A 27,666-nucleotide genomic window follows, 5' to 3' on the forward strand; every position below is an offset into this window, starting at 1 on the left:
ACTATGATACAGAAATTACCGTGCAATTTGATTTTCCACATGGGAAGAATGAAGCCGGTGAAGATTGTTGCCTATGGGGCTATTTCACCTGTATGGAAAGCAAGACTGGGTCTGGCATCTGAAATACACACAGGGAAAAACTACGGTAACATGATTCTCAGATGCTGCATGCTCCCCAATAGGGGAAGAGGTCAGAGGGTGAAAAAAAATTCCTTGTACGTCTGGAAATTGATGAGAAGAAAGTGTTCCAAAGGTCTAGCCTCTTATTTTAGTGGTGGCACACTGCCTGCCTGCCTCTTCCCGTCAGATCCCCAAACTCACCCAGAGGAACAGAAGGGATAACTGGGTCAATGGGCGAAGGCCTGGCGTTCACTGGGATGGGTGTGATGGGTCCGTTCACCATGACATGGCCTGGGAAGAAAAAGCTGTGTTAGACTTTGAGATAAAGACAGGGACTGGCAGAAACTGCCCACAGCAACATCCTGCAGAAGCCATGCTGGCTCTGCTTCAGTGTAGCTTGTTCTTCTATATGCTCGGTCTTTAAGCCACAGGACAAGGTAAAGGCTGGTTCAGCTCCAGAAACTATCCTGAAACTCTTGGAATGTGTGAAGCAAGGGAGGACAGCGTGCCTCTAAGCATCCCCAGAGAGCCCTCCCCTCATCACAGCCTACTCTCACGTGCCACAGAAGTGCTTCCAGGTCAGAGGTTATGGTTTCCTGTTAGTGTGAGTGTCCATCTCCCTTTCCAAGAATGAACCATGAGGTGATTCAGACTATTCCAACCTGATTTCGCTCTCCTCCTGGCTAAAATTGGAATTGAGCTCCCACATGATGAGGTCCTCCACTTGCCTCCTTCTCCCACCCCCACATACCCAGGTAGTGGAGCAGTTTCTGGGCTCGATTCTGGCCAGGTCGCAAATTGAAAAGGTCAGGGTTCTCATCGATGAACTGGGTGTCCACGGTGCCACGGAGAAACTGGTCATTGCCAAGCACATTCTGTAGGAAAGGGATGTTGGTCTGAAAGGAAAAGGGAGACGAGAGGGAGGTCTAAGAGGCACCCATCAGGGTTTTGGGTTTTTTTGGAGGGGCGGGCAGGTTAGACACTACTATCAGTCAGCATTAAGCTTTCCAGATCTGTGCAACAACTGCCGTTCCTCCACCAGCTGTCACCTGGCAGCAGCCATCAGTGTCAGGCTACAACCGAGGGAGGAAGAGAAAGGAAGCAGGGCAGTCCATCGGCTCAGCTGGAAAAAAACCAAAACACTTCCATCAGGCTCCTCCCCCTTCAGCTGTCACCTGACAACCGCTGGTCATTCCACTGGGCTGTAGCAGAGGGAGGAAGGGAAGAAGGGTCACACCACTGGATCAGCTTTGGCCTCCTCCTCCCATTATTATTTAAAATATTTCTTAGCTGACCTTCAAGCGTGCAAAGGTGTGAATAAAGTGATTTACACAACACAAAATTACAATATGAAACCAACAAATAAGTGTAACTAACTAACTAAATAGCCTTGCAAATTTATTAAGTGGGTCTCCCAAGGGGGGATCTAATGTAACCGTTCTAGGAACTTGTTGTAATATCCCAATTATCACCCAGGAAAGCTCTGCTGGATGGCAATTTGGCGATGCCACGGCGGCAGAGAAGTAGGAGGCAGCTTTGCCAACCTCTGTCTGGTCAGATTCACAGCAAGTCAGACTCATGGCACGTTTCATTCATGTAACAGCAGGTCAGAAACAACAGCAGCAATGCCAGTGATGTCAGAAATGTAACGCCAGATGGAACAATAAAACAATGCAGGCAAAAGTTATTGGCAGATAAAAAAATCTTTGGCAGTTTTTTTTTTAAAGGAAGTTGAATGGCCTGGCACTTCAAGTTTAGCAGTGAATGTGTATCTGCAGAAGGCACAACAACACTGAACCCTCCATCTCTTCTGCCTCCCCTTTGAAGGCACCTGATGCAGCCTGCAATGTCCCAGAAAGCTCACCAGTCCTTCAGGGATTGGGGTCCCATGCAAACAATGGCCTGAAAGCCATCAGTTTGAAATCAGCTTGCAAACCAATGGTGTGTCAGTACAGCCGTTTCAACTGATAAGGAGTGTCCTCTGTGGCCTGTGAAACCTTGCAGTGGTCTTTTGCCCACAGTTGAAGTTTCTCAGAAGCCTTCCAGGGCAGCCCCATGTGGTTAAAAAAAAAAAGGCGACTATGGAGTTGTGGTGCTTATCTCGCTTTTCAGGCCGAGGGAGCAGGCGTTTGTCCACAGTCAGCTTTCTAGGTCATGTGACCAACATGATTGAACCACTTCTGGCGCAACGGGACACTGTGACAAGTGCCAGAGCGCATGGAAATGCCATTTACCTTCCCGCTGCAGCAGTACCTATTTATCTACTTGAACTGGCGTGCTTTCGAAGTACTAGGTTGGCAGGAGCTGGGACAGAGCAATGGGAACTCACCCCGTTGCGCGGATTCGAACCGCCGACCTTCTGATTGGCAAGCCCAAGAGGATCAGTGGTTTAGACCACAACGCCACCAGCTCCCCTGCAGCCCCACATACAACACATGACACTTGTCAAACTTGGATGTGATTATAGCATTAAAAAAACTGTGGATGGGCTATTTCAGTCTAGTGGAAGCTGCAACAAAAGGACAAAAGGCATAAGAGCATGAGAAAAGCCCCAGGCCAATGGCCCATCTAGTCCTGCATCCTGTTCTCACAGTGACCAACTAGATGCCTGAGGGCCTGAGAACAAGAGCTCTCCCTCCTCCTTTGGCTTCCAGCAACTGGTATTCAGAAGCATTTACAGTCTCTGAGCATGGATCCAGAACACAGCCATTGTTTCTAGTAGCCACTGACAGCTTTCTCCTCTATTAATTTGTCCAATCCCATTTTACAGCCATATAGATTGGTGGCCATTACTGCTTCCTGTGGGAAGGAGTTCCACTTCATGAAGAAGTCCTTTCTTTGATCTGTCCTGAATCTTCCAACAGCTTCTAAGAGTTCTGGTGTTAAGAGAGAGGGAGAAAACCTTTGTGCCCAGATGCCACTTGGGCACCTAAAGTAAGCGCTACATCTACTGGCACCCCCAAACCATGAACCTGATCCTTAAAAATGTTCCTATTAACCTGAAACATTCAAAAAACATTCCTTTTGACCTGGGACAAAAAAACAAACCCGATAGTGAAAGCCCAGGAAATCCTAATATGACTCAATGTCAACGCAGGCAAAGGGTGACAAGGATCAGGGCAACCTCAGGCAAAAGTCAAGGGTGTTTTTATGCCCGGCTGCAACCTCTGGTATGTTTTTTAAAAGTTGAAAAGCAGATTAGAAAATTTATAAATAAAACAAAACAGTAAAAAGAAGAGACACAAAGGTTATGTAGGGGCATCCTATTTTCTGCTGGGGCGTGGCACGGACTGCCTCCTGCTCCCCCCCCCCATCAAATTTTGATGTACAGAAACAGTTAAATCTTATTTTAACATAGGCGATGGGACTGTTTGTCCCTCCAATTCTCAGGAGGGCAGCAGGCTGGCTTAGGAGGGGCAGACAGCTCTGTCCTCCAAAAGAACAGCTGTAGAGGAGTTGATGCTGCTCCTCCCCCCATCTGCCTTGCTATATCTGGCAGCCCTTGGAGACAGGCCCTAAACAGCAATTGGTCCTACTGGCATCAAATGTGAGCTGGTGTGACTGTGTTACACCAGGGCTGAAGCTATGGATGATGGGGGTTGTGGTGCAAAGCATCTGGAGGGCACCAAGTTGGCAATAGCTGCTTCAGAAGGCGTGCTACCCACCCCAAGATCAGACTGCCTACTACCTCCTTCTCAGACGCTAACTCACACAGACTGTGCCGAAAGGAGCTATGGAGATGCGCATTATTCCTTGTCACTAGCTTAGAAGAGACAGAACTTAACCATTCCTAGCTTATAAATCTCTTAGAAGCTGGAGTTGGCACTTCATAACTGTCCGTACACTGAATAGGCAAGGGGAAATCTTATAAAATGATGCCATTTACAGTACAGACGAGAAAAGTGTGTCTGGAAAAGATCAAGCAAAGCCTCAAACAATTGGTGGAGGGTGGCAGATGGAACGGAGTGGAAAATTTTATGCTAAAATTCTTCAAGCTAAGAATTCATTCTTACCTGTTTCAAGGGTGTGTGGACCTCCCCCAAAATTCTTGAATATCTCATATCCAGGAGCTACAACTCCCTACAACCAACCTCCTGACCCACAGATTCTTAAATACAAACAGGGCCCCATTGCCTTCTTCTGCTGCTCTAATTGCACAGAAGATAGCTGTATGAATGACTATCAGCCACTGAAGTTAAATGGAGCCTCCCTATATCAGCACAATATACTAGATTTGGGGGACAAACAATAGGCAGGGGAGACTTGTCTTCTGGCCTGTGTCCCAAGGAGGCAGATGACAGCATACATATACAGTGGTGCCTCGCAAGACGAAATTAATTCGTTCCGTAAGTTTTTTCTTCTTGCGAGTTTTTCGTCTTGCGAAGCACGGTTTCCCATAGGAATGCATTGAAAATCAATCAATGCGTTCCTATGGAAACCGCCTTCAGACCAGGTCCGGGGACAGTCTGTCCCCCGACCTCTTCTGAAGGCTGGGGGGGGGGGGGCAAGGGCTTTTCTTCCCACCGCCAGCCTTCAGAAGGCTGTTCTGAAGGCTGGCGGTGGGAAGAAAAGCCCTTCTCCCCACCTCCCACCCCGCAAGCTCCGGGGACAGGAGGGCTTTGCTGCCGACCCCCAGCATTTTAAAAGCCCCCGGGACAGCGGAGGTCTTCTGAAGGCAGGCGGTGGGCGAAAGTCTTTGCCCCCCCCGCCTGCCTTCAAAAGCCGTCCGGGATAGCGGAGAAACACGCTGCTGGCGCGCTTCCCTACTATCCCGGACCGCTTTTAAAATGCTGGCGGTGGGGAGCAAAGCCTTTCGGCCACCGCCGGCCTTCCTGGACCTCTTCTAAAGGCCGGAGGGGGGGGGGCGAAAGGCTTTGCTCCCCACCGCCAGCATTTAAAAGAGGTCCCCGGAGATTTCCCTATGGGCTTTCTTCTTGCGAAGCAAGCCCATAGGGAAATTCGTCTTGCGGAACGACTCAAAAACGGAAAACTCTTTCGTCTTGCGAGTTTTTCGTTTTGCGAGGCGTTCGTCTTGCGAGGCACCACTGTAAATAAATGAAGTCATACTGCATTTACTGTAATAAAGCATACGGCATTCATTACAATATTTTATTGTTGCGTTTTAGATGGTTTTGAAAAATGGCTTCCATTGCATTTCACTTTGGACATGATGAATTGATGGGAAAAGCCTATAAAAGGTTTAGCACTGCATAATCCCTTGAGAGCGTTACTTATTCGTTTTTGGGCTAATCAGAATTAAATTCCTACAAATGTGGCCAGGAAGACATCAGTGCTGTGAGGAGACGTGTTCCGGTGGTGGGGTGTCATTCCAAATGCAACACAGAGAAAAGTTATCTCTGAAACAGCTCTGCGAACTGCGAGCCTTACAATTCAAATTATAAATGGAATAAGCAAAATAACTTAAAAGCTTTATGCTTTGCAGATGAGGAGGAATAAAATATTGGAATGGCAACTAGTGCAGCTATATTTCTGCTCCTTGGTTAATTGGCACCGAGTGTGTGAGTGGGAATTGGATACTTCTGACTACATAACAATTGATTTTAATTCAAAGGGCAATCCATAGATTTAGGCACACATGCACGCACACCAGAGGAATCTTGCATGCTTGAGTTCAGATGCGGGTATGTTGGATCTGATGCATATCTGATTGCATCTGATGGATGCCTGCAATTCCTAAAAGCAGGGATATCCTAGAAACTTGGCGGAATTCCCACTGACATCTGAGATCATTGGGAGAAAAAGCAGTTAAGTCTGCAGAAATGAAAGGATGGGTTACACACACACACACACACACACACACACACACACACACAAATATTCTTTTTGCAGTATGGACAGCCTTTTCCAGAAGGGGGCAGCACTTATTCCTTATTATCTGATCAGAAACTGTCCGCATTGCTAGAGATTCCTGGAGAGCTTCAGTTCTCAAGCATCTCTGCTCAATTCTTTGCATCCTACGTCTCTCTCTGGGGATTAACAAAGGACTCTGTTCTCTCCCTCATCAGCAGACTTTTCTCCAAGGTGGTCAATCAACAAAATGATTTTTAGCTGATGGATCTGGGTTTTGGCCAGTTACTCAGTTAATAATCCATTTTATTTAAATTTCCCTCCCCTCCTCTCCCACAATCCAAGCACAGATGCCTTTTGAGGTCTTGAAAAGAAGTGTGAGGGTGTTTATAATTCAAAAAGGGAGGGAGAAGCTGCCACTTGCAATTAGACAGCCTTCTTTCTTCAAAACCTGAACGCTATTGATTCGCACGAAACGTTTTTTCAGCAATACAAACAACGGAACAGAAGAAAAAGAAGACCAGATCGATAGATTCATAAAAGAGGAAGCAGATCTGCACAAACAAATGAGGATTTATGAGCTGTAACATGGTTGAAAGAAAATTTTGGGGGAAATAAAATCAGCCTGTCAAAATTATTTGATGCTCATCGGATGGAGTTGCAACTGCACAACTGTTGACAAGGTCATCGGAGACCAGGGTTCAAATCCACCACTCAGCCATGAAGCTCACTGGGTGACATCGAAGGCCAGTCACTGCCGCTTAGCCTAACCTACCTAACTGGATTGTTGTGGGGAATGAATGACAAAGGGGAGAGCCATGTACACTATGGAGTTCCTTGGAGGAAAAGATGGGATATAAATGCAGTAAAATAAATACTGGAGGCGAGGACAAGCGAGTAATGGTGATTAAAGCCCAATGTCAATGTTTTTCTTCCTGGGCATAGCAATGCAGGATAAAGAGAGGCTGAAATACAGACAAATGTCCTTAACTCACAGCTCAATTAAAATGAGGGTTGTGCTGGCTGGGGCTGCTGGGAATTGAGGACCAAGGCACCCAAATGAGGAAGGCTGAAGCAAAGATTTAAAAAACCCTGGAATTTTTGGATTTATCTATCTTAACCACTAGTCAACACTCCTTCAGATTCCGCCCTCCTTTCCCCTAAGAATCCAGGAGTTGTCAGGGCTCAACCTGAGGTCTCTCCTCAGAGGGAGGAGCAGGACCCTCTGGTAGATCCCCTCAGGGTCAGCGAACCCCAAGGGGCCAACAGATGACCCAGATCTCTCTGCTTGAGGACCAGCTCCAGCATCATGGGCTCCTGGCTGGCTCTCAGATCCCCTCCCCACAAAAAGACTCCTACCCCAGAGCAGAGGGAATGGTGAGTCAGGCAGAAAGGTGAAGGTCGACTACTGAAGAGGAGGGGAAAGTGCATGGAAGCATCTTAAGGAGATATGAAGAGCCTGCTAGATTAGGCCAATGGCCCATCTCGCTCAGCTTCTCAGAGTGGCCAAAGAGATGCCCCAATGGGGAAGCCCAACAAAAGGATTTGAGCACAAGAACACTCTCCCCTCCTCTAGCAACTTGTATTTAGAAGCATTCCTGCCTCCAACTGATAAAGCAGAGCACAGCCATTATGGCTAGTAGCCATTGATAGTCTGCTCCTCCAGGAATTTGTCCAATCTTCCTTTTAAAGCCATCCAAGTTGGTGGCCTGCAGGAGTGAGTTCTATAATAGCTTAACTATATGTAGCACATAGTTAAACTATGGAACTCCCTCCCACCGGAGGCAGCAATGGCCACCAACTTGGATGGTTTTGAAAGAGGATTGGGCAAATTCACGGAGGAGCTGGAGACTATCAATGGCTACTAGGCTCTTTTGGGAAGCCCTCAAGGAGGACCTGAGCACATCAGCACTCTCCTCACTTGTGGATCCCAGTAAGTGTTGAGTGGAGGCAGACCATAGACTTTGTGGCTGGTAGCCACTCGCAACCTCATCCTCTGACCATCAGCCAAGGGGACTGGCAGGAGGGATGCAACAATCTCTTGCCAACCAGCTTATTCATCTGCATGGAGTTTCCAGTCACATTGTGGCGACCAGGTAAGCTGTTGTATACAGAAGAGCTGGAAAGACTTTCCTAATATCAGCAGTGATACAAAGCAGATGCACAATTCCTTGGGGTGCAAATATGGCCTTATGTTATCCAAAAGGGATTGTCGGTGAGAATGATCTGGAGGCACCCACAGATTTAATAGCACCAAAATGTTATTTCTTCTTACTGGCTGAAAACACACAAGAAAGAGTTACCAGTATTGTCAGGGGGGTTCAAAAAGACCTCGCCAATGGCATGTATGGCTAAGAGCACAATCCTGCACATACTTGCTTGGAAGTAAGTTCCATTAAGTTCAGCTGGAATTACTCCAAGTAAAGTGTGTCTAGGATAGCCTCAGTGGCTATCCAAGTGGACATGCGCTCCAAATTCTGCCCATTCTTTATTGAGAGTAACTCCTCCACAGAAGGATTTACTTCTGAGTCACCACGCACAGGATGAAATTTTCCAGGGGTGGGGGACTAACTTTAGAAAGAAACTTTGCAAGATTGCAATTTCGTTTTGTTTTTGGCCACATTTTGGAGTAGCAAGGTAATGTTTGCCTCTCTCTGTTTGTGTGTGTGCTTTAAAGGAAGAAAGAAAACAGTAGGTGCAAAGATTAAAATGTGTGGGCCTTCCCTTTCCGCCGTCAAAAGCCCCCTTCCTCGGCCTAGATCTAAAAATGAGGACCCCTTTCCACCCTGCTCCACATGGACCCCATCGCTATCCCCCACCAGTGCCCCCCCCAGCAATCCCGCTTCCTAGCAACGGGTCTCCCAGGACAACCGGGATGAGGACCAACTTGGTACCAGCTGCTCTTTGATCCCTCCCCCACTTCTCCTGCTTCTGGTAGGTTGCAGCCTGGGGGGGGGGGAGGGGAAGTTGCCTGGTAATCTGAAATCCAGACTTAAAAATGTGTGTGGGGGGGGTGAGCACTCTTTTTAAAGCACAAAGGGTAGAATCGGATGTGAAAACAATACGGATTTCCTTTCCTGACACAGTGGGGCTGCCTGCCTCCCTGCCCTGGTTACTGAGAGGCAAAGGTTTTCCCCAAATCTGGCTCTTGGGTAAGGTGCTCCATCACTCTTTCTGCCTCTGCATCCCGAGAAGGAAGCGGGGAGACTCCATCCCAGCTGCTTCAAAGACCAGGCACAGGCAACTCCCTCCCCCCAACCAGAGCTTGGGTAGGAGGAGCTTCAGGCGCTGGAAGGGGAGGGGCCAAGCCCAGCGGAGCCGTCCGCTCCGGAGAGCTAAGCCTGCTTCAGTCCGGAGGGGTGGGGTGGCGTCTGGGGGAAGAGATTTGATGGAGAGGCCAAACTGAAAGAACCCTGCTTGCAAACTGCTGGCTGGTCCCCTCCCAGCCCCTTGCCGGACCGCCAGGAAGGCAGGCAGAGAGACAAAGAGCCTCTTGGAGGAGGACCCAGGAGGACCGGAGGAAAAGGAGGGCGGTGGATCTGCAGAAGAAACAGGATCTGGGGACGCCCTGAAGGGGTGTGCAAAAGGTCGTTGTTCCTGGAAGGGCCCTGAGAGTCTCTGAAGGCACCAGGAATTAGATCCCACATTCTGCAAAGGCAGAAAACGGCAGGCTTCAAGAAGGAGGGAAGGATAAACGGAAATCCAGGATCTAATGCCCTGGAGATGTCCCAACCCCAAAGGTTCTCGGGGTCTGAAAGCCAAGTCAAAAGATCTAGCACCGAATGGTCTGCCCACCAGGAATCCAGTAGGGTGGAGGATTAGAACCCGGAACTCCAGAGGGCACAGAACTGGGATGTAATCTGGAACTGTCAAAGACTGGACAGCTAGAAGGGCAAGAAGCTAAAGGGTGGGTGGTGGAATCCCAGCCTCTTGGCTGGACCAACGAGCTCAATTCTGGAATTTCCGGGGTAAGGTGTTTTTTTTAAAAAAAAAAACAAACAACCCCCCTCTGGATTCTTCAAGAACTGTGGATCTAGAATTAAGATCCAGAAAAGCAAGAGAGATATCAAGATCAGAAATGGACCATGTAGAACCTGGAACGGGCCTGTCCTGGGAGATCTAGAACCTTGGAATGAAGAAATCGAAGGGATCTAGACTTGTCTGGAAACTGAGAGCTGAGTGGCATGGAACCCAGGAGTCCTGAGGGGTGAAGGGGGCCTGGAAGGAGAGTGGGGTGCATTCAGGGTCCAGGAACAGTGACCGGGACACAGGAGCTGGAGGGCAAAGCAGACTGAGCCCAGGCGTTTGATTTGGGCATCTGCCGCCTCGGCAGGACCTGGAGCCTCCGAGCCCAGGAAGGGTCAGAGGCAAGGTGGCCCAGCCTGAGTCCTGGTGAGCGAAAAGGGTCAAAGAGCAGAGACCCTGGGAGCAGAGAGCACCCCGAGTCACAGAGAGCTCCACTAACAGCAGCATCTTGAGGAGGGTGGCACGGATGCCCTCTCCCATGTCTGCCTGAGCGCTGCAGCATTTCCTGAGTCTGATTCCTTTGGCTGGGGGGGGGGGACCGACGGTGGGGGGGAAGGATGTTCTGCTGCCTGCGTCTCCGATGCCACCTCCAGCCACGCTGAACTTTTGCTTGCCACGCAGCAGCAGCAGCCGCCGCCGCCGTGCAGGCGAGGGGGCTCCGCTGCGGTTGGGCCCCCCTCCATGGCACCCGGAGGAGCAGAGGGTTCAGGGGGCACCTGGGGGCCGCGATCCGGCCAGGAGAGCCTGAGCGAGAGGCAGGGGGCTCAGAGAGGCGGGGAGATGGAGCAGGATGGCCGCGGCTGCTCTCTGGGCCCCTGAGACACTGAGCAGAAGGTAAAAAGGCATCTGGGGCGAATGGATGGGGGGGGGCAGAAATGTGATGTGTGTCTGTGTGTTGGGGTGTGTGTGTCTAGCTGAGCTTTGTGGGAAGTTGGGTTAGGCAGTGATGGCTCCTGGAGGGGGGTTGTGGAGTGACTAATGTCCTGCAGAGGGGGACTGCAGAGTGTTTATTTAATTTTGGGGAGGGGGAGAAAACCACAAATGGGGTGCGCTGGTCTCCGGGGGGTGGGTGGCGAGGAGAGCCCCCTTTTAGTTGTCTCTGCCTGTTACAAACCCTGGAAAGGTTTCCAGAAAAGAAAAAGGAATCTGATCTCCCAAACCTCTTTTTCTCCCACTGAATCTCCTTTCACCCCTCACCCTTTTCCTAACCCATAAAGTTGCATTGTGATGGAAATGGTGGGGGTCTCTCTCCCCACTCCTCTTTTATTCTTCTCTGACCTTTGTATATCCATCTTGATTAAAATCGGAGCGGGGTGCCCTTCCAGTGATGGAAAGCAGATGCTCAGTGGCAGAAAGGAGGTGGTGAAAGGGATCAGCCAGCTTCAAATTATTCCACCTCAATTGCATCCTGCCCTGGCCACTTGCCCCCCTCTTCCTGTGGCACTAGTAACAACCCCCCCCCCTTTCTCTGGCCATCTGCAACCTTTCACCTGCACCAGCGCAGAGGCAGCGGCTGCTCCCGACTCTGCCACTAGGAGGCCTCATTGTGCCCGGCAGGGCCAGGCTCTCCAGCCTGGAGCAGAGAAGGGAGTGCCCTGGGGGAAGGGTGGGCGGAGAGGAGAGAGAGAAAGGGGGGGGGGAGAGGGAGAGGGAGAGGGAGGGAGAGATGGAGGTAGATTTGTCATCTGCTGCATCAACAGACAGGCAGAACCAAGAGCAGCTCCAAACGCAGACTAAGGTCTATATTTATGTCTGGGATTTGGATTTGGGGCACCCCAGCGCTGGCAACAAAGAGCTCAGGTGTTCTGGTTGCCAAACTGAGCATGGGAACATAGGGAGCTGCCTTCTGCTGTGGGTCAGGTCAGCTTGTCTACACTGGCTGGCAGCAGCTCTTAAGGTTTCAGAGAGGGAGTTTTTCTCCCTGGAGACACCAGCAGGTATTGAACCCAGGTATGGTCCTTTCCCTAAACTTGCATCACTTGTCAGCTGCCAATGATCCCCAAACACCACCCCCACCATCCTGACTCCCTCCAACCACTAGACCTCGTTGCCTTTCCTGAGCTGAGGAAGCAGGGGTGCAGGTTGCTCAGCTTCCATTGCTTCAGCTGACCATCTCCTAAAAGTCTCTTGCCAAACAGCCCAGTCCCCAGAGGCAACCATGCTGGCTCTCTCTAACCTTTTGCTTTCGTTTCTTAACCCGGAGCTAGGAGCAGAACCCAGGAGTCCTGGGGGCCACTGACAGCGACCACACCAGCTCCTTGCTCTGAGCCGGAGGCTAGAAAGTCCTTGGCGGCTGACTTCTCCCCCCAACCAAACACCCCTCCCCACCCCTCCCCACATGAACACCTTCCAGCAGTCTCCATTTCCACAATGCCCTTTAATTCTCACTAGCCTGGGGAAATCAGAGGGATATTCTTCTTCTTCTAACGGAGTTATAAATTAGGTGGCACTCCAGTCTTCCTTTTTCACCTTGACCCTGCCCTTCCCTCCTTTCCCAGCAGCGCAGGATTTAGGGCAGCTTGGGCAGCTCCCTGAACAGGGCGCCAAGCCAAGGGGGCACATAACAATAACAATAACAATAACAACAACAATAACGCCTATGTTTATATGGGTTCCTACTAAGAAGATCCATTAAAAAGGCATCTGTACCAAAATGAGTTATTATGAAATTAAGAAATATTGGTGAGGGGTGCCAAATTTTGTCTTCGCTCAGGGCACCATATTACCCAAGTCCGCCCCTGTTCCCTTACAGAACTGGAGGCAGAACACAGGGGCATTTGGAGGGGGGCTCTTGCTGAGCCTGGTGTTGAACTGTCTGCTCTGGTTTGGTTCCCAGGCTTCAGGCAGGGACAGGACTCCTTCCCATCATAGGTTAGCTGAATAAAAGCCCCCCCCCACCTCTGCATGAGAGCAAGGGGAACATAGGAAGCTGCCTTATACTGAATCAGACCACTGGTCCATCTAAACTAGTATTGCCTGCAATGACTGGCAGCAGGGGCTCTCCAGGGAGTCTCTGCCAGCTCTACCTGGAGTTGCCAATGGGGATTGAACTTGGGACCTACTGCATCAAGGTGGATGCTCCACCACTGAGCTACAGCCCTTTCCCAAAAGAAAAATTCTAGTCCTCATGGTTCTGAATAAAGGACCAATTTAAATAGGAACAGAGGAAGATGCTTTTTACTGAATCAGGCCATTGATTCATCTAGCTCAGTACTGTCTGCACTGACTGGCAGCAGCTCTTTGGGGTTTTAGGCAGGGATCTCTGCCAGCCCCACCTGGGGATTGAACCACAGGAGGTTTTCTGCATATAAGGCAGATGCTCTACCTCTGATCCGGCCCAATCACCTTCTCAATCTGGCCTGCAGATGGTCCAGGAATCAGCATGTTTTTACACGAGTAGAATGCATCCTTTTATTTAAAATGCATCTCTGGGTTCTTTATGGGGCATAGGAATTTGTTCACCTCCCCCAAATATATAGTCCAGCCCCCCACAGGTCTGAGGGACAGTGGACTAGCCCCATGCTGGAAAGGTTTGCTGACCCCTGTTCTAGTATAGCATCCTGACCACAAACAGCCCATCATATGGTTTAGGAAACAAGGACACATATGCTAGGTATGAAGTCCCCTGCTGTTCGCTGTTTCCCAAGGCAACTCTTCCTCTGAGGTAGACAGTCTCTGGACATGGAGGTTCTATCTAACTTCTGCAACAAAATAGCTGTTGATAGCCCTCTTCAGCTCCTTGGGATTTAATCTCTTCCCCTTTAAAAGACACTGCATCTTGGAGCAGTGAGTTCCACAGGTAGTAATTTGTTGGGATGGTTGAGGCACGCATACTGCTAGATGGAACATATCAATGAGCTGCTGCATGCATGAGACACTTCGTCATCTAAGCTGCCCTTCTCTTATGCAAAAATGCACACAAGTATAGACATTTATAGGTCCACAGCAAACCCCTCTGGCATCTCTTTGGCTCCAACTATCCTTAGGACTGAGGAAACACACAAAAGGGGTGGGAGGAGATGCCAAATCTGCACATCTGCTGGGCATCTCACAGAGCATTGCTGCAGGGCCAGATACCGACTCTTGAGCATCGCAGCAGGCAGAGACGAGAGGCTGTTGCTGCGTGGGGCGCCTAGCATGCAGGAATAAAAATAGGCGCAGCATCTCTTATAAGTCTGGCTTCTCGAAGCGTAGGAAGTGCGAAAACTTTTGAATGATGAAGGGCTGTCTTCCAGCGATGTGAAGAAGAGCTCTGTGTCGCCTGGCACACTGGCACAAGTGTCCTACACTGGCCAAGATGGGTTCGGGAACAGAGATGACCTGCCCAGACTGGTGTTCCTCATAAGAACCTGTTGAATCAAGCCAATGGCCCATCTAGTCCAGCCTTCTCTTCTCACAGTGGCCAGCCAGATAGATGATGCGTGTGGGGAAACCGCAAGCGCAGTACAGGACCTACGAGGCCTGGCTCATGAATGGCCTGGCACCTAGTCCTGTTTCTCCACACCTGATCACACTTGGCTGCCATCTTGCTTCCCAAGGAGGGTGATGACCTGAAGCAGAGAACAGAGCATCACTCTGTCTATGCTCAGAGGTTTCCTCTATTGCTCTGCAATGTGTTTCAGGGCTGAGCCTTGACCCTGATGAACACTCTGGCTTTCCCTCTTCTGCCCGCCTTGCAGGTGCTAGCAAAGAGATGGGGGGGGGGAGGAGAGAGTCCCACCAGGGTTTAGGGTTCAAGCCTGAGAGAGCGCACACTTTCGCTCAGTCTCTTTTAGCTTGATCTGCCCTGCCATCTTTTGAGCGCTCAGACAATACAGAATCTTTAATCCCTCCACCTGGCTGGCAATTTGCAAAAGGTCTCTGGAGTTGTCACCTCTGACGTGTCTGACCCCTCGGCCACCTGCGTTCTGGGAAAGCAGCTAGTGCAGCCGGCTTTCAAGCACGTATGTGGGAACACAGCAGATCCCCCCTCCCATTTCAACCATGGAAATAAGAGCCCCCTCCCTCCCCCACATTTCAGACCAATGACGTCTTAATGCCACCAACCACTGTGTGCTCTGCTCACTGACTCTCGTGTAGCTCATCTTCCACCAGCTGAAAGCCAGGAAGGCGCTTAATCCAAACAACAAAGGTATATTAGAGGGAATGAATGTTTCCCTCCCTTCCCCCACAAAAAATATCTCTGCAGTTCAAGATAAACTCCAGCAGCTGTAGCTGTGGATTGTATGCTGCCTTGGTGTGGTGTAGTGGTCAGACTAGGACCCAGGAGACCAGGGTTCAAATCCCCTTCTTGGCCACAAAGCTCACTGGGAGACCTTGGGCCAGTGCCCGCCTCTCAGGCTAACCTACCTCACAGGGTTGTTGTGAGGACAAAATGAGGAGCCACACCACCTCCAGCTCCCTGGAGTAAAAGGTGGGGTTTAACTAAAATAAATAAATAGGATAAAACTAAAATGATGTGCATGTATTGACATGAAACAGAGAAAGTAACTCCCCCAGCTTTTAAGATTTAACATCTAGAACAGCTTTCCCTAAACTGGGGGGTTTCTGGATGTTTGGCCTAAGAACATTAACACATAAAATCCAGCCTTGCTGGGATCAGGCCAATGGCCCATCTTGGCCAATATCTTGTTCTGACAGTGCAAGTGGGATCTGAGTGTAAGAGCACTCTCCCCTTCTGTCAACTCCAGCAACTGGTATCAAGAAGCATTGCTGCCTCTGACCATGGAAGCAGAGCCATCATGGCTAGCGGCCATTGATAGATAGCCTTCTCCTCTATAAAACCACATGGGATACCCCTGCTTTAGATGATAAAATATATTACTTTATAGAATCATATGAGTTGGAAAGGGACACCACGGGTCATCTAGCTCAACCCCCTGCAATGTAGAAATCCTGCCCACAGCCATCCTTGGGTGGGTTCAAACCACCAACCTTCTGCATTGACTATTAACTTCAAAATGTGCCAAGCCTCCCCTTTCCACGAGGCCTGTGTTTGCTGACTCCTCGTGCCCCTTCTGTTGAGTGGGGCTCTGCAACAGTGACCCTGGATCCTGCCCTGATGGCATCCCACATTCTGTCTGCTGTTCCCATACCCACTCTTTCCCTAGTACGACCAAGAAACAGGGCGTAGGATGCAGCTGTGCAAATGAGATGGCTTATTATTATTATTAAATTTATGAAATGCCTTTTCCCAGCAGATCCCAGGGCAGGTTATAATAATTTAAAATCCAGATGTGCGAAGAGTTAAAGTGTACTACACTCACAGGAATTGGCAAAAGTCAACAGCTGCGTAGTGAAGGGGCCCAGGAGCATCTCTGTGGAGAGGCAGTTCTACTACTTAGGGGCTGCCACAGAGAAGGCCCTTTCCTGGAATGCCAGCACCCCAAATCCCTGAGAGCGGTGGAATAACCAGGACTGGCCCCCTCTGCTAATCTCAGCACTGAGGGTGTCTATAGGGAAGGAGGCCATCTTTTGGGAATTTGGGACTTGAGTTGTTCAGGGCTTTCAACACTAATGCGAGCAGCTTGAATTAGGCCTGAAACTCTTTTTAAACAGGGGTAATATAACTTGAGAGCTAAAGTGAGTAATCTGGCCACTGCATATCCATCAATCTGTGACAGACATTTTTGTGCAATATAATTTGTGCTTTGATGAAGATCCTCTAGTGCTCCCCCCCCCAAACCCTGCTTTCCATCTATCTCTCCTTTTCTTCTTACTCAGGCTTTCCTTCTTATTTGATTATCTCTTCACTGGGCATATGGAAATATGGTGGTGGTTGGATGTGCAAAAGATTCACATCTCTCTATATCTAAATATATATTAATGACTGGGAAGATTTGAAATAACAAGGGCTGTGTCAAATGAATGTTGGGGGTATTAAATGGGAATGAAAATAATGTTTTTAAAATGTTTAAAATTAGGAATATACTGAATTGTAGGAAGCTGCTTTATACTGATTATACTGGTTATACTGACTTATACTGATATAAACCCTGATTATTTTGATTATTTAATTTCTATATTGCTTAATATACAGGGGATTTGCTGCTTACTCACGGGTTATGTTCCAGGTTGCAGCATATGTCACTGGGATGTACAAGAGTGGGGATTCCCCCACCCTGCCCTCACTTCATTCTGCCCCCCGTTGCCCCATTTCATTGCCAAAAATGGTGCACATGTGTGTGGTCATGAGTGACCCAAAGACATGCAAATGGGGAGTTTCCTGTGTTCAGTATCACCTGTATTAAAAATATATCTAACTGGTGTACAAAAAACTAAAGTAACAACAGCAACTTAAAAAAAATGTTGCAAAAACATATAAAAATGCTACATTAAAACAAAGTTACTAATATATAAAAATCTATTATCAGTTCCTTTTCCTTCTAACATACCCTTCCTCTCAGCCTCTGGGTTCTCGCCCAGGATCCAAACAAACTCTCAGCTCACCCACGAAAGTCACACAATGAGAAGAGTTCCAGGAAACAGGAGATATCACCCTAATTTCTAAGTCTGCACTTGATTTTTATGGGCAGGCCAAAAGTGGATGGTACTTCCTCAGCTGTGTCCAATTCAGCTGCACTCTCCACACACCCAGTTCTAGGTACAGTGGTACCTCGGGCCAAGTACTTAATTCGTTCTGGAGGTCCGTACTTAACCTGAAACTGTTCTTAACCTGAAGCACCACTTTAGCTAATGGGGCCTCCTGCTGCTGCCGCGCCACTGGAGCACGATTTCTGTTCTCATCCTGAAGCAATGTTCTTAACCTGAAGCACTATTTCTGGGTTAGCAGAGTCTGTAACCTGAAGCGTATGTAACCTGAGGTACCACTGTACAGCAGGTTTGTTGAATTTCCCAGCAGATCCAAAAGATGGGAAAAAGGCTCCCTGCACTCTCAGCTCTTTCGTCACCCTCTGCCCTCTCCTCCTCCACCTGCTGGACCAGCTAGCATGGTATTGCCTGTACTGGCTAGCAGTGGCTCTCCAGGGTTTCAGACGCAGGTCTATCCCAACCCAAACTGGAGATGCCAGGCACTGAACAAGGATATTCTGTGTTGATAGCAGATGCTCTACCCACCACATCATCTCTGTCATCTTAAAAAGCTTCTGGTCCACATGGTTATAAATAAAGGCTGGTTTAAATGGAAGGCTGTCTTCTACCGAGTCAGACTGCTCGTCCATCTAGTGCAATATCACCTACACTAACTGGCAGTAGCTCTGAGATTTCAGCCAGGGTATCCTCCCAATCCTACATTGAGATGCTGGGGACTGAACCTGCTCTGCAAATGAGCTACGGCCCTGCCCCAAATTAATCTGATGCACTGGCAAGTACGCTCTGCAATTAATAACAAATGTAAACAATCATGTACAAACATGTATAAAAAAGAGAAGAGATAGAATTAGATTAATAAACTAGAATGAAGGAATGAAGAAAGGGAGCAATTTGCCACCTGACATGAAGTCCTCTGTGAGTCCCCAAATTCCCACCTCATGCCATCATCAAGCCAACCTTCTTTCTTTATTCTTATGTTTAAAATGTGTATTTTTTAATTAAATCCTTCCAACATATAACATAAAGATGAATAACGAAATATCCTGCAGTAACCCAGAAGCTAATGTTTAGGCAATACATGAGAAATAGCCAAATAAAGTTCTGATCCCAAACTACGGTACTATTTGTATGGCAGGTGATAAACAGTTCAAGTTAACCAAAAGAGTTTATGAGGCGAGTCCTCTATTTTCAGTTTTAGCCATGTACATAATAAAGCTGTGCCATTCAACAGCGATGAGTCTTTGTGCTTCAGGCCTTGCGCTTGTTTTATCCTGGGATTCTTCCACAAGTGCTGTTTTGTACCGGTTTGTCAGAGAAGCCCCTTCTAAGTTCTTCCAGTATCTCATTCTGATGAGTCTGAAAGGACTTATTAAAGGTATAGACTGCAAGTTAACCTTGCTTTCTGCGAAAAGACTGAGGAGACCCAGCTTCGGATATATAGGGCTTATCCGCACTTCCTTATGTCCTGCTGCTTTTCGCTGGGGAAAGCTGCTCTTTAGCGCTCAATCGGAGCAAATGGCAATTCGGGATTTCTCCGGATTGATGTTTGCTCCAATTTAGCGCTAAAGAGTGGGTTTTCCCCAGGAAAAAAGCACGGCAAGGGGGAAACCACCCAGACCTATGCCCGGAAAGTGAAGATCAAGTGGAAAACTGCTTGGATACAGGCTTTCTAGGCATGGGACGAGTGGAAGTGTGGATGAGCCCTTCGAGATGTTTGGTCCGGTAACTGCTTTTATTTCATTCCCTCCTTCTCCAGGGCTTGCCAAGCCGTCTACCATGGAAAGCCTGCTGCTGCTGCTGGTCCAGCTGCTGATGGTGGGACGTGCGTTGGCCCAGGTCGAGGGCTGTCCCTTCCACTGTGTGTGCCAGAATCTCTCCGAGTCGCTCAGCACCCTCTGTGCCAACAAGGGCCTGCTCTTCATCCCGCCCAACATTGACCGCCGGACGGTGGAGCTGCGGCTGGCTGACAACTTCATCCAGGTGGTGGAGCCGCCCGACTTCCTGAACATGACGGGCCTGGTGGACCTGACCCTGTCACGCAACACCATCGACACCATCCGCCCCTTTGCCTTTGGCGACTTGGAGAGCCTTCGCTCGCTCCACCTGGATGGCAACCGGCTGACCCAGATCCAGGAGGAGGCCCTGCGTGGGATGCTCAACCTCCAGCACCTCATCCTGAACAACAACCAACTGGTGGACATCTCGGTGGTCGCCTTCGACGACTTCCTGATGACCCTGGAGGACCTGGATTTGTCCTACAACAACCTGCACCGGGTCCCCTGGGAAGGGATCCAGGGGATGCTCTGCCTCCACACCCTCAACCTGGACCATAACCTGATCGACTTCATCATGGAAGGGGCCTTTGCCGAGCTCTATAAGCTCTCCCGCTTGGATATGACCTCCAACCGCCTTTACACACTGCCCCCCGATCCACTCTTTGCCCGCTCTCAGGTCGGGGTCATTAGCCCGACCCCATACACCTCCACCATTGTGCTAAGCTTTGGCGGGAACCCCTTGCACTGCAACTGCGAGTTGCTGTGGCTGCGCCGCCTGGTGCGGGAGGACGACATGGAGACCTGCGCCTCCCCTGCGCAGGTGGCGGGCCGCTACTTTTGGTCGGTCCCCGAGGAGGAGTTCACCTGCGAGCCGCCCCTTATCACCCGCCACACCCACAAGCTCTGGATCTTGGAGGGCCAACGGGCCACCCTGAGGTGCCGGGCCATCGGGGACCCCGAGCCAGTCATCCACTGGGTCTCCCCTGATGACAAAATCATGTCCAACTCCTCCCGGACCATGTCCTTCCGCAATGGCACGTTGGACATCTTGGTGACCACCATCCGGGACGACGGGGCCTACACCTGCATTGCCATCAACGCTGCAGGGGAGTCCACGGCCACCGTGGACCTCAAAATCATCCCCTTGCCACACCGGGGGAACGGCAGCATCACCGTGCTACAGCAGGACCCAGGCTCCTCCGACATTGCCACTTCGGCCAAGACGTCGGCCAACGCCAGTGAGGGGGGCTTCGAGAAAAGGGTGGAGGTGTCCGACGTGACAGCCAGCTCAGCGCTGGTGCGGTGGGTGGCTGACAAGTCGGCCTACGCTGCCTGGATGTACCAGATCCAGTACAACTGCACCGTGGATGACACTCTCATTTACAGGTAAGGTGTTTGCGACCGTGCTGCCTGGGACCGTGATCCCAAGGAACTCTCGTTATGCCTCTCAGCTGCTTTCTCCTTCACTGGCTGCCAGGTGGGCCCAGGGTCCAAGATTTTACTGTTTCCGTCTGCAAGCAAGAGGTTTCTGGCACTTCAAATTATAATTTTGTTCTCCCAAGACCCTCATGAAGCCAGCCTCCTGGATTATTGTGAACTCCAGCTGCTCACTGCTGGGCTCAGATCCTCCTTGTGTGAGCTTCCCAGGAGAGGCATCAGGATGGTCACTGTGGGAACAGGATGCTGGCCTCTGGTCTGATCCAGCAGCCAGGCTCTCTTCTGTGATCCTTCCTCTTTTGCTCCTTTCCCAGGTGGAGAGCAGCAGAGATTGGCTCAGAGTAGTAGGGACAGAACTTCATCCAAGCCTCTGGATGCTGCTCATTCCAGGGAGCAGCTCTCATCCTGTCACCTGAGCCACTCTGGAGTGATTTTCCATAGCCGGAGCCGACATCCCCAGCCCTCTTTAAGATTAGTAGCTAACCAAGGTTGTTGCCCACAGCACAGGAAGCTGCCTCATACAGAGCCAGACTGTTGCTCCATGGAGCTCAGGATTGTCTACACAATCAGTAGGCAGGGAGTTCCAAAGTGTAGATTCTGCCACACTAAAAGATTGAGCTCTTACAAATCTGGAACAGTATTATGTGGCACCTATAACACTGCCAGTTCTGCTGACTGAAGTAGTCGAGTGGGTGCATACCAGGTAAGGCAAATTGGTCCCAAGTTCTTAAGGGTTTTATTTACTAATAGCAACACCTTGGCACACACATTTCAACAGGCCAGGGTCACGGAAGGCTGCAAGAGGCCATTTCACATTTCCAGAGGCTGATAACAGGTTTCTCGGGCGTGAACCTGCTGGAATTAAGTCCTGCTTTAAAAACGGGAAGCAAAACTGTGCAAAGAGAGGGTTGCTGATCTGCTCTGCTATCTTCATTTTCAACCAGTTCCAGCAACACCACCATACCTCCTCCCTCTGGCCTTCCTCTGACAATCCCTCTTTTTAAAGTCACTTCATGTGGTCAGGGAAAGTCAGGAGAGTGTTAGGGCAGGAAGCAATGCTAACAGGACCCTGGGGAGATGTTGTGAGCCTGGGCAGTTACAGGCAGCATGAAATATATATGGGTTGTGAACAGCTCAATGCCCAAGACGCATGACAAAGAGCATCTGCTGTACATGCTCCAGGTTCAATCCTCAAGGGCATCTCCTGGAAGGGCTGGAAAAGACCCCGTGCCTGGAAATCCTGGACAGCCACTGCCAGTCATTGCTTAGAATACTGAAGATATGTGGACCAGTGGCCTGACTCTGTATATAAGGCAGCTTCCTATGCCACCTGGCTCAGTTGTACAGGAGGTGAGAGACAGAGATCCCCCCCATTGGAGGCTGCACCCTATTTTCATCCAAAAGCATGAGGCCATTTGAAGTCCACTGTCTTTTGTTTCTGGGAGCTCACAGGAGCTCACAGTCCAGCTTTTATGCATGTTTACTCAGAAATAGGCCCCACTTTATTCATAGGGGCTTACTTCCAAGCAGGGCTGCACACTTAACTTTTAAATAAATGGTGTTCATTGCTTGGGTACACAGACAGCCCAGCACAAACTTGTCTGCTTAGCTGGCCTAAGTCTGCAGCACAGAAGGCTGTTTGGACAAAAGTTCTGCATTGTGTTCCAAGGTCTTATTTAGTTGCAAAACAATGCATTTAATTATTGCAGAAACCAATTAGTACACACACTTATCGGGAAATATATGAATTCCATACTGGGAGACTTGATTGAAATGAACTGATTTAAACCAGCAATTTTCTAGGTAATGCTAGCTATTTTATTTATTTAAAAGCATTTATAAACCACTTAATTATTTTTTTAAAAAACCCTCTAAGTGGTGTACAAGAACAAACAGCATCGTTAAAACAAAATGCAACCTAAAACCAATAAAACAGCAGCATGAAAGCAAAGAGCAAGAAATAGAAAAGGAATGCAGGGGATTCAAATACATAAATCAGGGTCTAATCTGCTGCGTCAGGGAAAGCCTGGACAAAAAGGGTTGTTTACAAGACCTCTGAAGCAGCTGGTGGCTGTTGCTTCACATGTGGCAGAGGGAAGGCCATTCATAGTATAGGGGCAATGATGGCAAATGCCCCTTTTTGGGTCACCACCCTATGATATTCTGTAGGGTGCAGTGTCAGAAGGAGAATTTCCCTAGATTTCTAAGAGACCCTAAAGGGTCTTCCAGGTAACCTGAAATCATAAGTTATTATTGAAACTAGTTTGCTCTGCAAGAAGATGGCAAGGGAGAGAACTGTGCTTCCTGACTTGTTTATTTTCTACATGCAAGGAGGTCACCCCCACAACTTCAGAAGACCATTCAAACCTGCAACATTGCCTCTAACTGCAGCCTGGAATGTGCATTTTATTGGGATGTTTGTTCCAGGGCTTGCATCCTCCCTGGTTCCTCACAATGGTTGATTTGGTGATCTAATTTGGATTTGAATTTGTACTTTAGCAAGTGTGTGTGTGTGTGTGTCTGTGAAGCGTGACCAGTGACAAAGGCCACAGCCTCAAGACTCTTGTCACTGAAACAAATCAATTACAACACTGACAAGATTAGGAGCCTGTATGCTGGCAAACACTGAGAGATGGGGAAAGGGAACAGAGCCTGGCTGCTGCATCAAACCAAGGTGGCTCAATACAACCCAGTACTGTACTCTGCTTTCCACAGAGATCAGCCAGAGGCCTTAGGAAAGGAATCCTACAAGCAAGGAAATACAGCAGCAGCCCCATTGCCCTGTCTTCAACGGCTGCCCCATATTGACTGCATTACAGTAGTCTGATCTTGAGGTTGCTAAGGCATGGATGGCAGGGGCCAGTCTATGTGACTTCCTGGGGCGCAGCACCCCCAAGAATCACCTCCCAGAATGCTCTCTGCCTTCACGATGTAAGAGAGTGCCATTGCTGTAATGTAAGAGCCAGTGTGGCATAGTGGTTAGAGTACCAGGATAGGTCCTTGAGCTCAATCGCCGTCTCTCAGCCTAACCTACCTCACAGGGTTGTTGTGGGGATTAAACCACGTAGGCCACCTTGAGGAAAATAACTGCCTCCTGATGCATCCCAGGGTCTCTGCTTGTAAGCGGGGTGTGGGGTGTGGGAGGTTGGTGATGGAAGCTGGGGGACTGGAGGTGGGAAGTGGGAAGGTGAATTGAGTTTAGAGGTGGAGGGCAAAATGGTTTTGAGAAATGCTGGTTTTGAAGTCTGAGGCAGGGTAGCCTTAATCACCACAGGTTTTTTACCCATGGGGGTTGCACTAGATGAACCGTGGGGATCCTATCCTAGCCTACAATTCTATGATTCTACGACATGCACAAATATGCATTCCAGAGAAACAAACTGACCACACACAGATTTGCAACAGGCACCAACATTCAGTGCTTTCCCTTCAGGTTGTGCTCCCTGTGGAGCAACAGCTTGACTCTCCTTCTCCCCCCACCCAAGTCCCCTGAGCACCTTCTCCTGCACGTCATCCCCCCCCCAGCCTCCCGGATCTGGTTTTGGCAGCAGCTGGGGCCTGGGTACACCCTTGTGGCACTCTGAGCCCTGACAGCTGGATCCTCCCCCCCAGGGCTCAAGCCCAGATCTGCCACAGCACACTGATGTGCATTTGTGTGCAAGGAGGAGACAGACGAGGACCATTCGCCTTAAAAATTAACATGACATTCGCCTGGTTCCATTCGCCTTAAAAATTAACATGACATAAGAGCGTAAGAAGAAGAGAGTGGCTGCTGGATCATGCCAGTGGCCCATCTAGTCCAGCATCTCACTGTGGCCAGCCAGATGCCCGTGGGAAGGACATGAGCTCAAGAGCCCTCTCCCTCCCTGCAGTTTCCAGCAACTGGTCCTCAGAAGCATTACTGCTTCTGACTGCGGAGGTAGAGCAGAGCCATCATGGCTGGTAGCCATCAATAGCCCTGCAGTCACTCACCTTGCCTCTGAAGTGGAAAGGGCACCCAGACTTTCCATTCAGGGTGGAATTCAAGCCAGAGAAACCTGGGGAAGTAGGACAACTTTGCCCAACCTGGTGCCCTCTGGATGTTTAGGACAACAACTCACACCAGCGCCAGTGTGATACGGCTGTGCAAAAGACCTGGAGGCTGCCAGTTTGGGAAGGCTGCCTTTTGACTTGCCTGTTGAGGCCAGGCCAGAGGATCAACTGAGCCTTCAATGCTGCTTACGTTCATCTGGCTCTAAGGACAGGCAGTGAGGTGGTTGCCTTGGGCAGCAGTTCCTGTGGGGCCATCTTCTTGCTGTCCCCAAGTTCCAACCATTTCCATCTGCGGGAGGAGAGAGATGTGCGTCTGACACGCCCTCTACTGGCCACCCTTAGCTAGCCTGTTGCCACCAGGACAGGGGAGGAGGCTATCGGGTCACTAGTGTTGAAATTACATCCTGCTGGCTCCTGTAAGTGGAATGGGGAAAGGAGAAGCCTTCTTGTCCCTCAGCCTCAGGCAACAAAATGTCTTGTGAGAGGGGGCCCTGGCTACAGCAGACTGGAGTTCCTGTTCTACTGAAAGCCAGGCTGCATCCCAGGTCTGGGAAGACCTAGGAACCTCCTACAGCCTGCCAATCCACCTGCTCCTGTGCCCTTGCAGGCAGATGAATGCAAACATTAAGGTTTTCCTTGCTTTTGTACTTATGATGAATTGCATCTATCGTCTTAATGCCCATATTCCCAGTGTGGAGAGATGTTCTTTGGAGCTCTCCCAATCCTTCTGTGTCTTAACCGCTCTGAGCACTTTGGTGTCATCAGCAAACTTGGCTCACTTCTTACTGCTAATGCTTTCAGGTACAAGGGAAAAAGCCGAAGTCCCAATATTGAGACCCTTGGTGGGGGAGGACCCTGTTTTTCTACATTCCTTGGGGGCAAGCTGTCCATTTATTCCCAATCTCTTTTTCCTGTTCCTTAGTTAGTTGCAGACCTGCAAGAGCTAAATTTAGCCAGGTGGCTTTGGTGAGGCAGTTTGGCATATTCCATACAGACGGGAGGGAAGAATATTGAGTTTCACTTGCAAAAAAGCTGCAGAAGGGAATGACGAGGTGGCAATAATGGCCTGGTAGCTCAAGAGATTGGGGAGCTTTAACAGAGTGTTGGGCTAATTCATGGAGAAGGCTATTGAGGGCTCCTAGCCACAATGGCTATGCTCTGCCTCCACGATTGGAGCCAGCAATGCTTCTGAATACCAGCTGCTGGAAACCACGGGATAGGAGATTTGCTTCTGTGCTCAGGTTCTGCTTGCGGGCTTCTCATTGGGGCATCTGGTTGGCCAATGGGAGAACAGGATGCTGTACCTTTCTGATCCAGCAAAGGTACTTCTCATGCCCTTCTGAGATGCCTACTGACTCCTTCTCTCCACCTCTCCGCAGGATCATCCCTGCCACCAGCCGGCATTTCCACCTCAAGCACCTGGTGCCCAGCGTGGATTACGACCTGTGCGTCTTGGCCATCTTTGATGATGCGGCCACCTCCCTGGCAGCCACACACCTTTTGGGATGTGCCCAGTTTGCCACGCGGGAGGCCTATCCGGACTGCCACTCACTGCACGCTCACTTCCTGGGCGGGACCCTGACGGTGATCGTAGGGGGCATCATCGTGGTCACCTTGCTGGTCTTCACTGTGGTCATGATGGTGAAGTACAAGGTGTGTGGCAGTGCCCATGGCAGCCTGCCCAAGGTCACCAACGTCTACTCGCAGACCAACGGTGGACACCCCAACGGCCTGCTCCCCCTGCGAACGCCCCCCAAGGAGCGGGGCCCCAAGCACCGGCGGGTGCGGGCCAAGGCTGCTCAGCCTGAGCGCAGGACGGGAGACAGGGTGGGGGGAGCAGCGTGGGGGCCCCCCAGCACCCCCGCCAAGACCAAGCGCAGCAACTCCCTGGACATGGGAGACGTCTCCTCCAGCTCCTGCTACAGCTACGCCAAGCGCCTCAGCTTCATGTGGACCAAGCGCAGCCAGTCGGTGCACGGGATGCTGGCTCAGTGCGCGGCCTCCGAGGGCGATGCCAAGCGCCTCGGACCCTTCCTCAATGCGGACGAGCTGGAGGAAAGCGTGGTATAGTGCACACGCCCCCTGGGCTGGAGGAGAGATCCTGCGTGCGCCACAACCCCACCCTTGTGCGTCTGGCAGTGGGCATCGGGCGGCAGTTGATACCTGGATCACAGCTGCTGATGGCGGGGTGTGTGTGTGTGTGTGCTTAAAGGAGAGCCCCTCGTGCCGCGACTAAGGTGGGGGTGTTTCTGGCTGTGTAACAGGCCTTGGCCTGGCTTTGGGACCAAAACAATAGAGGCTAAAGGCTTGAACCCGGCCCAGGAGTTCCAGCAACAACAACAGCCTGACTCCCTGCTGGACTTTCTCCTGGGCAGTGGGACGGGGGAGGGCGAGGTTGATCGGAGGGGAGCTGCTGCTCCGAATGGAGGGACCCGACCTCAAAGGGAGGGAATGTTGTTTTGTCCAAATTCGCAGGAGATTGATTAATCGGAGCTGAAAATGGTGGCGTGTCCGTTTCGTGAGGTTGGGGGCACGTAAATCAATTGCTATGGACGGGGGTGGTGTCCTTTTGAAAAAATAATAAGTTGCCAAAAGAAAGAAAAAGAAGAAGAAGAAGAAGAAGAAGAAGAAGAAGAAGAAGAAGAAGAGAGAAGAAGAGAGAAGAAAAAGGAAGGCGGAAAGAGGAAAGAATTCTGTTAAAACAACCCCCAAATTAGTCAGTGTGTTGAAGGCAGGAGATTAAATAGGAAAGCAAATATTATGGACAGGTTTGTGTACAATCTGTTCTTAAAAAACCCCCAGGGTGGGTGCAGGTTAAGAAGGGGAAATCAAAATGCCACACCAAGTTAAACCAAAACTCTGTACCAAGGAAAGCTGGAATTCTGCAATGTGTATAAATGGGAAACATTTGCATAGA

The 27,666-nt window shown here is 49.9% G+C and overlaps 2 protein-coding genes across 6 annotated transcripts in view; one reads left to right on the plus strand and one right to left on the minus strand.

The window, feature by feature from the left end:
- Positions 1-27,666, minus strand: part of PC (pyruvate carboxylase) — a 260,020-nt gene that overhangs the window by 20,749 nt on the left and 211,605 nt on the right. For all 5 annotated transcript variants that reach the window (XM_053369882.1, XM_053369886.1, XM_053369883.1 and 2 more), the window contains 2 exons: positions 872-1,016; positions 322-411 (listed from right to left, as the gene is read on the minus strand). In XM_053369882.1, the coding sequence (XP_053225857.1) occupies positions 322-411; positions 872-1,016 (235 nt within the window). The remainder of the gene's footprint in view (positions 1-321; positions 412-871; positions 1,017-27,666) is intronic.
- On the plus strand, positions 8,970-27,664 carry LRFN4 (leucine rich repeat and fibronectin type III domain containing 4). The gene is made up of 3 exons (XM_053369887.1): positions 8,970-10,788; positions 19,262-20,666; positions 26,129-27,664. The coding sequence occupies exons 2-3, from the start codon at positions 19,282-19,284 to the stop codon at positions 26,817-26,819; spliced, it is 2,076 nt and encodes a 691-aa protein (XP_053225862.1). The 5' UTR covers positions 8,970-10,788; positions 19,262-19,281; the 3' UTR covers positions 26,820-27,664.

Source organism: Podarcis raffonei, chromosome 16, assembly GCF_027172205.1.
Source record: "Podarcis raffonei isolate rPodRaf1 chromosome 16, rPodRaf1.pri, whole genome shotgun sequence".
Lineage (NCBI taxonomy): Eukaryota > Metazoa > Chordata > Lepidosauria > Squamata > Lacertidae > Podarcis > Podarcis raffonei.

Bases quoted from the DNA above. Each gene is read 5' to 3' on its own strand.
- LRFN4 (XM_053369887.1), top strand. From the start codon at position 19,282: ATGGAAAGCCTGCTGCTGCTGCTGGTCCAGCTGCTGATGGTGGGACGT. The intron at 20,667-26,128 runs GTAAGGTGTTTG...ACCTCTCCGCAG, and splicing joins GATGACACTCTCATTTACAG to GATCATCCCTGCCACCAGCC.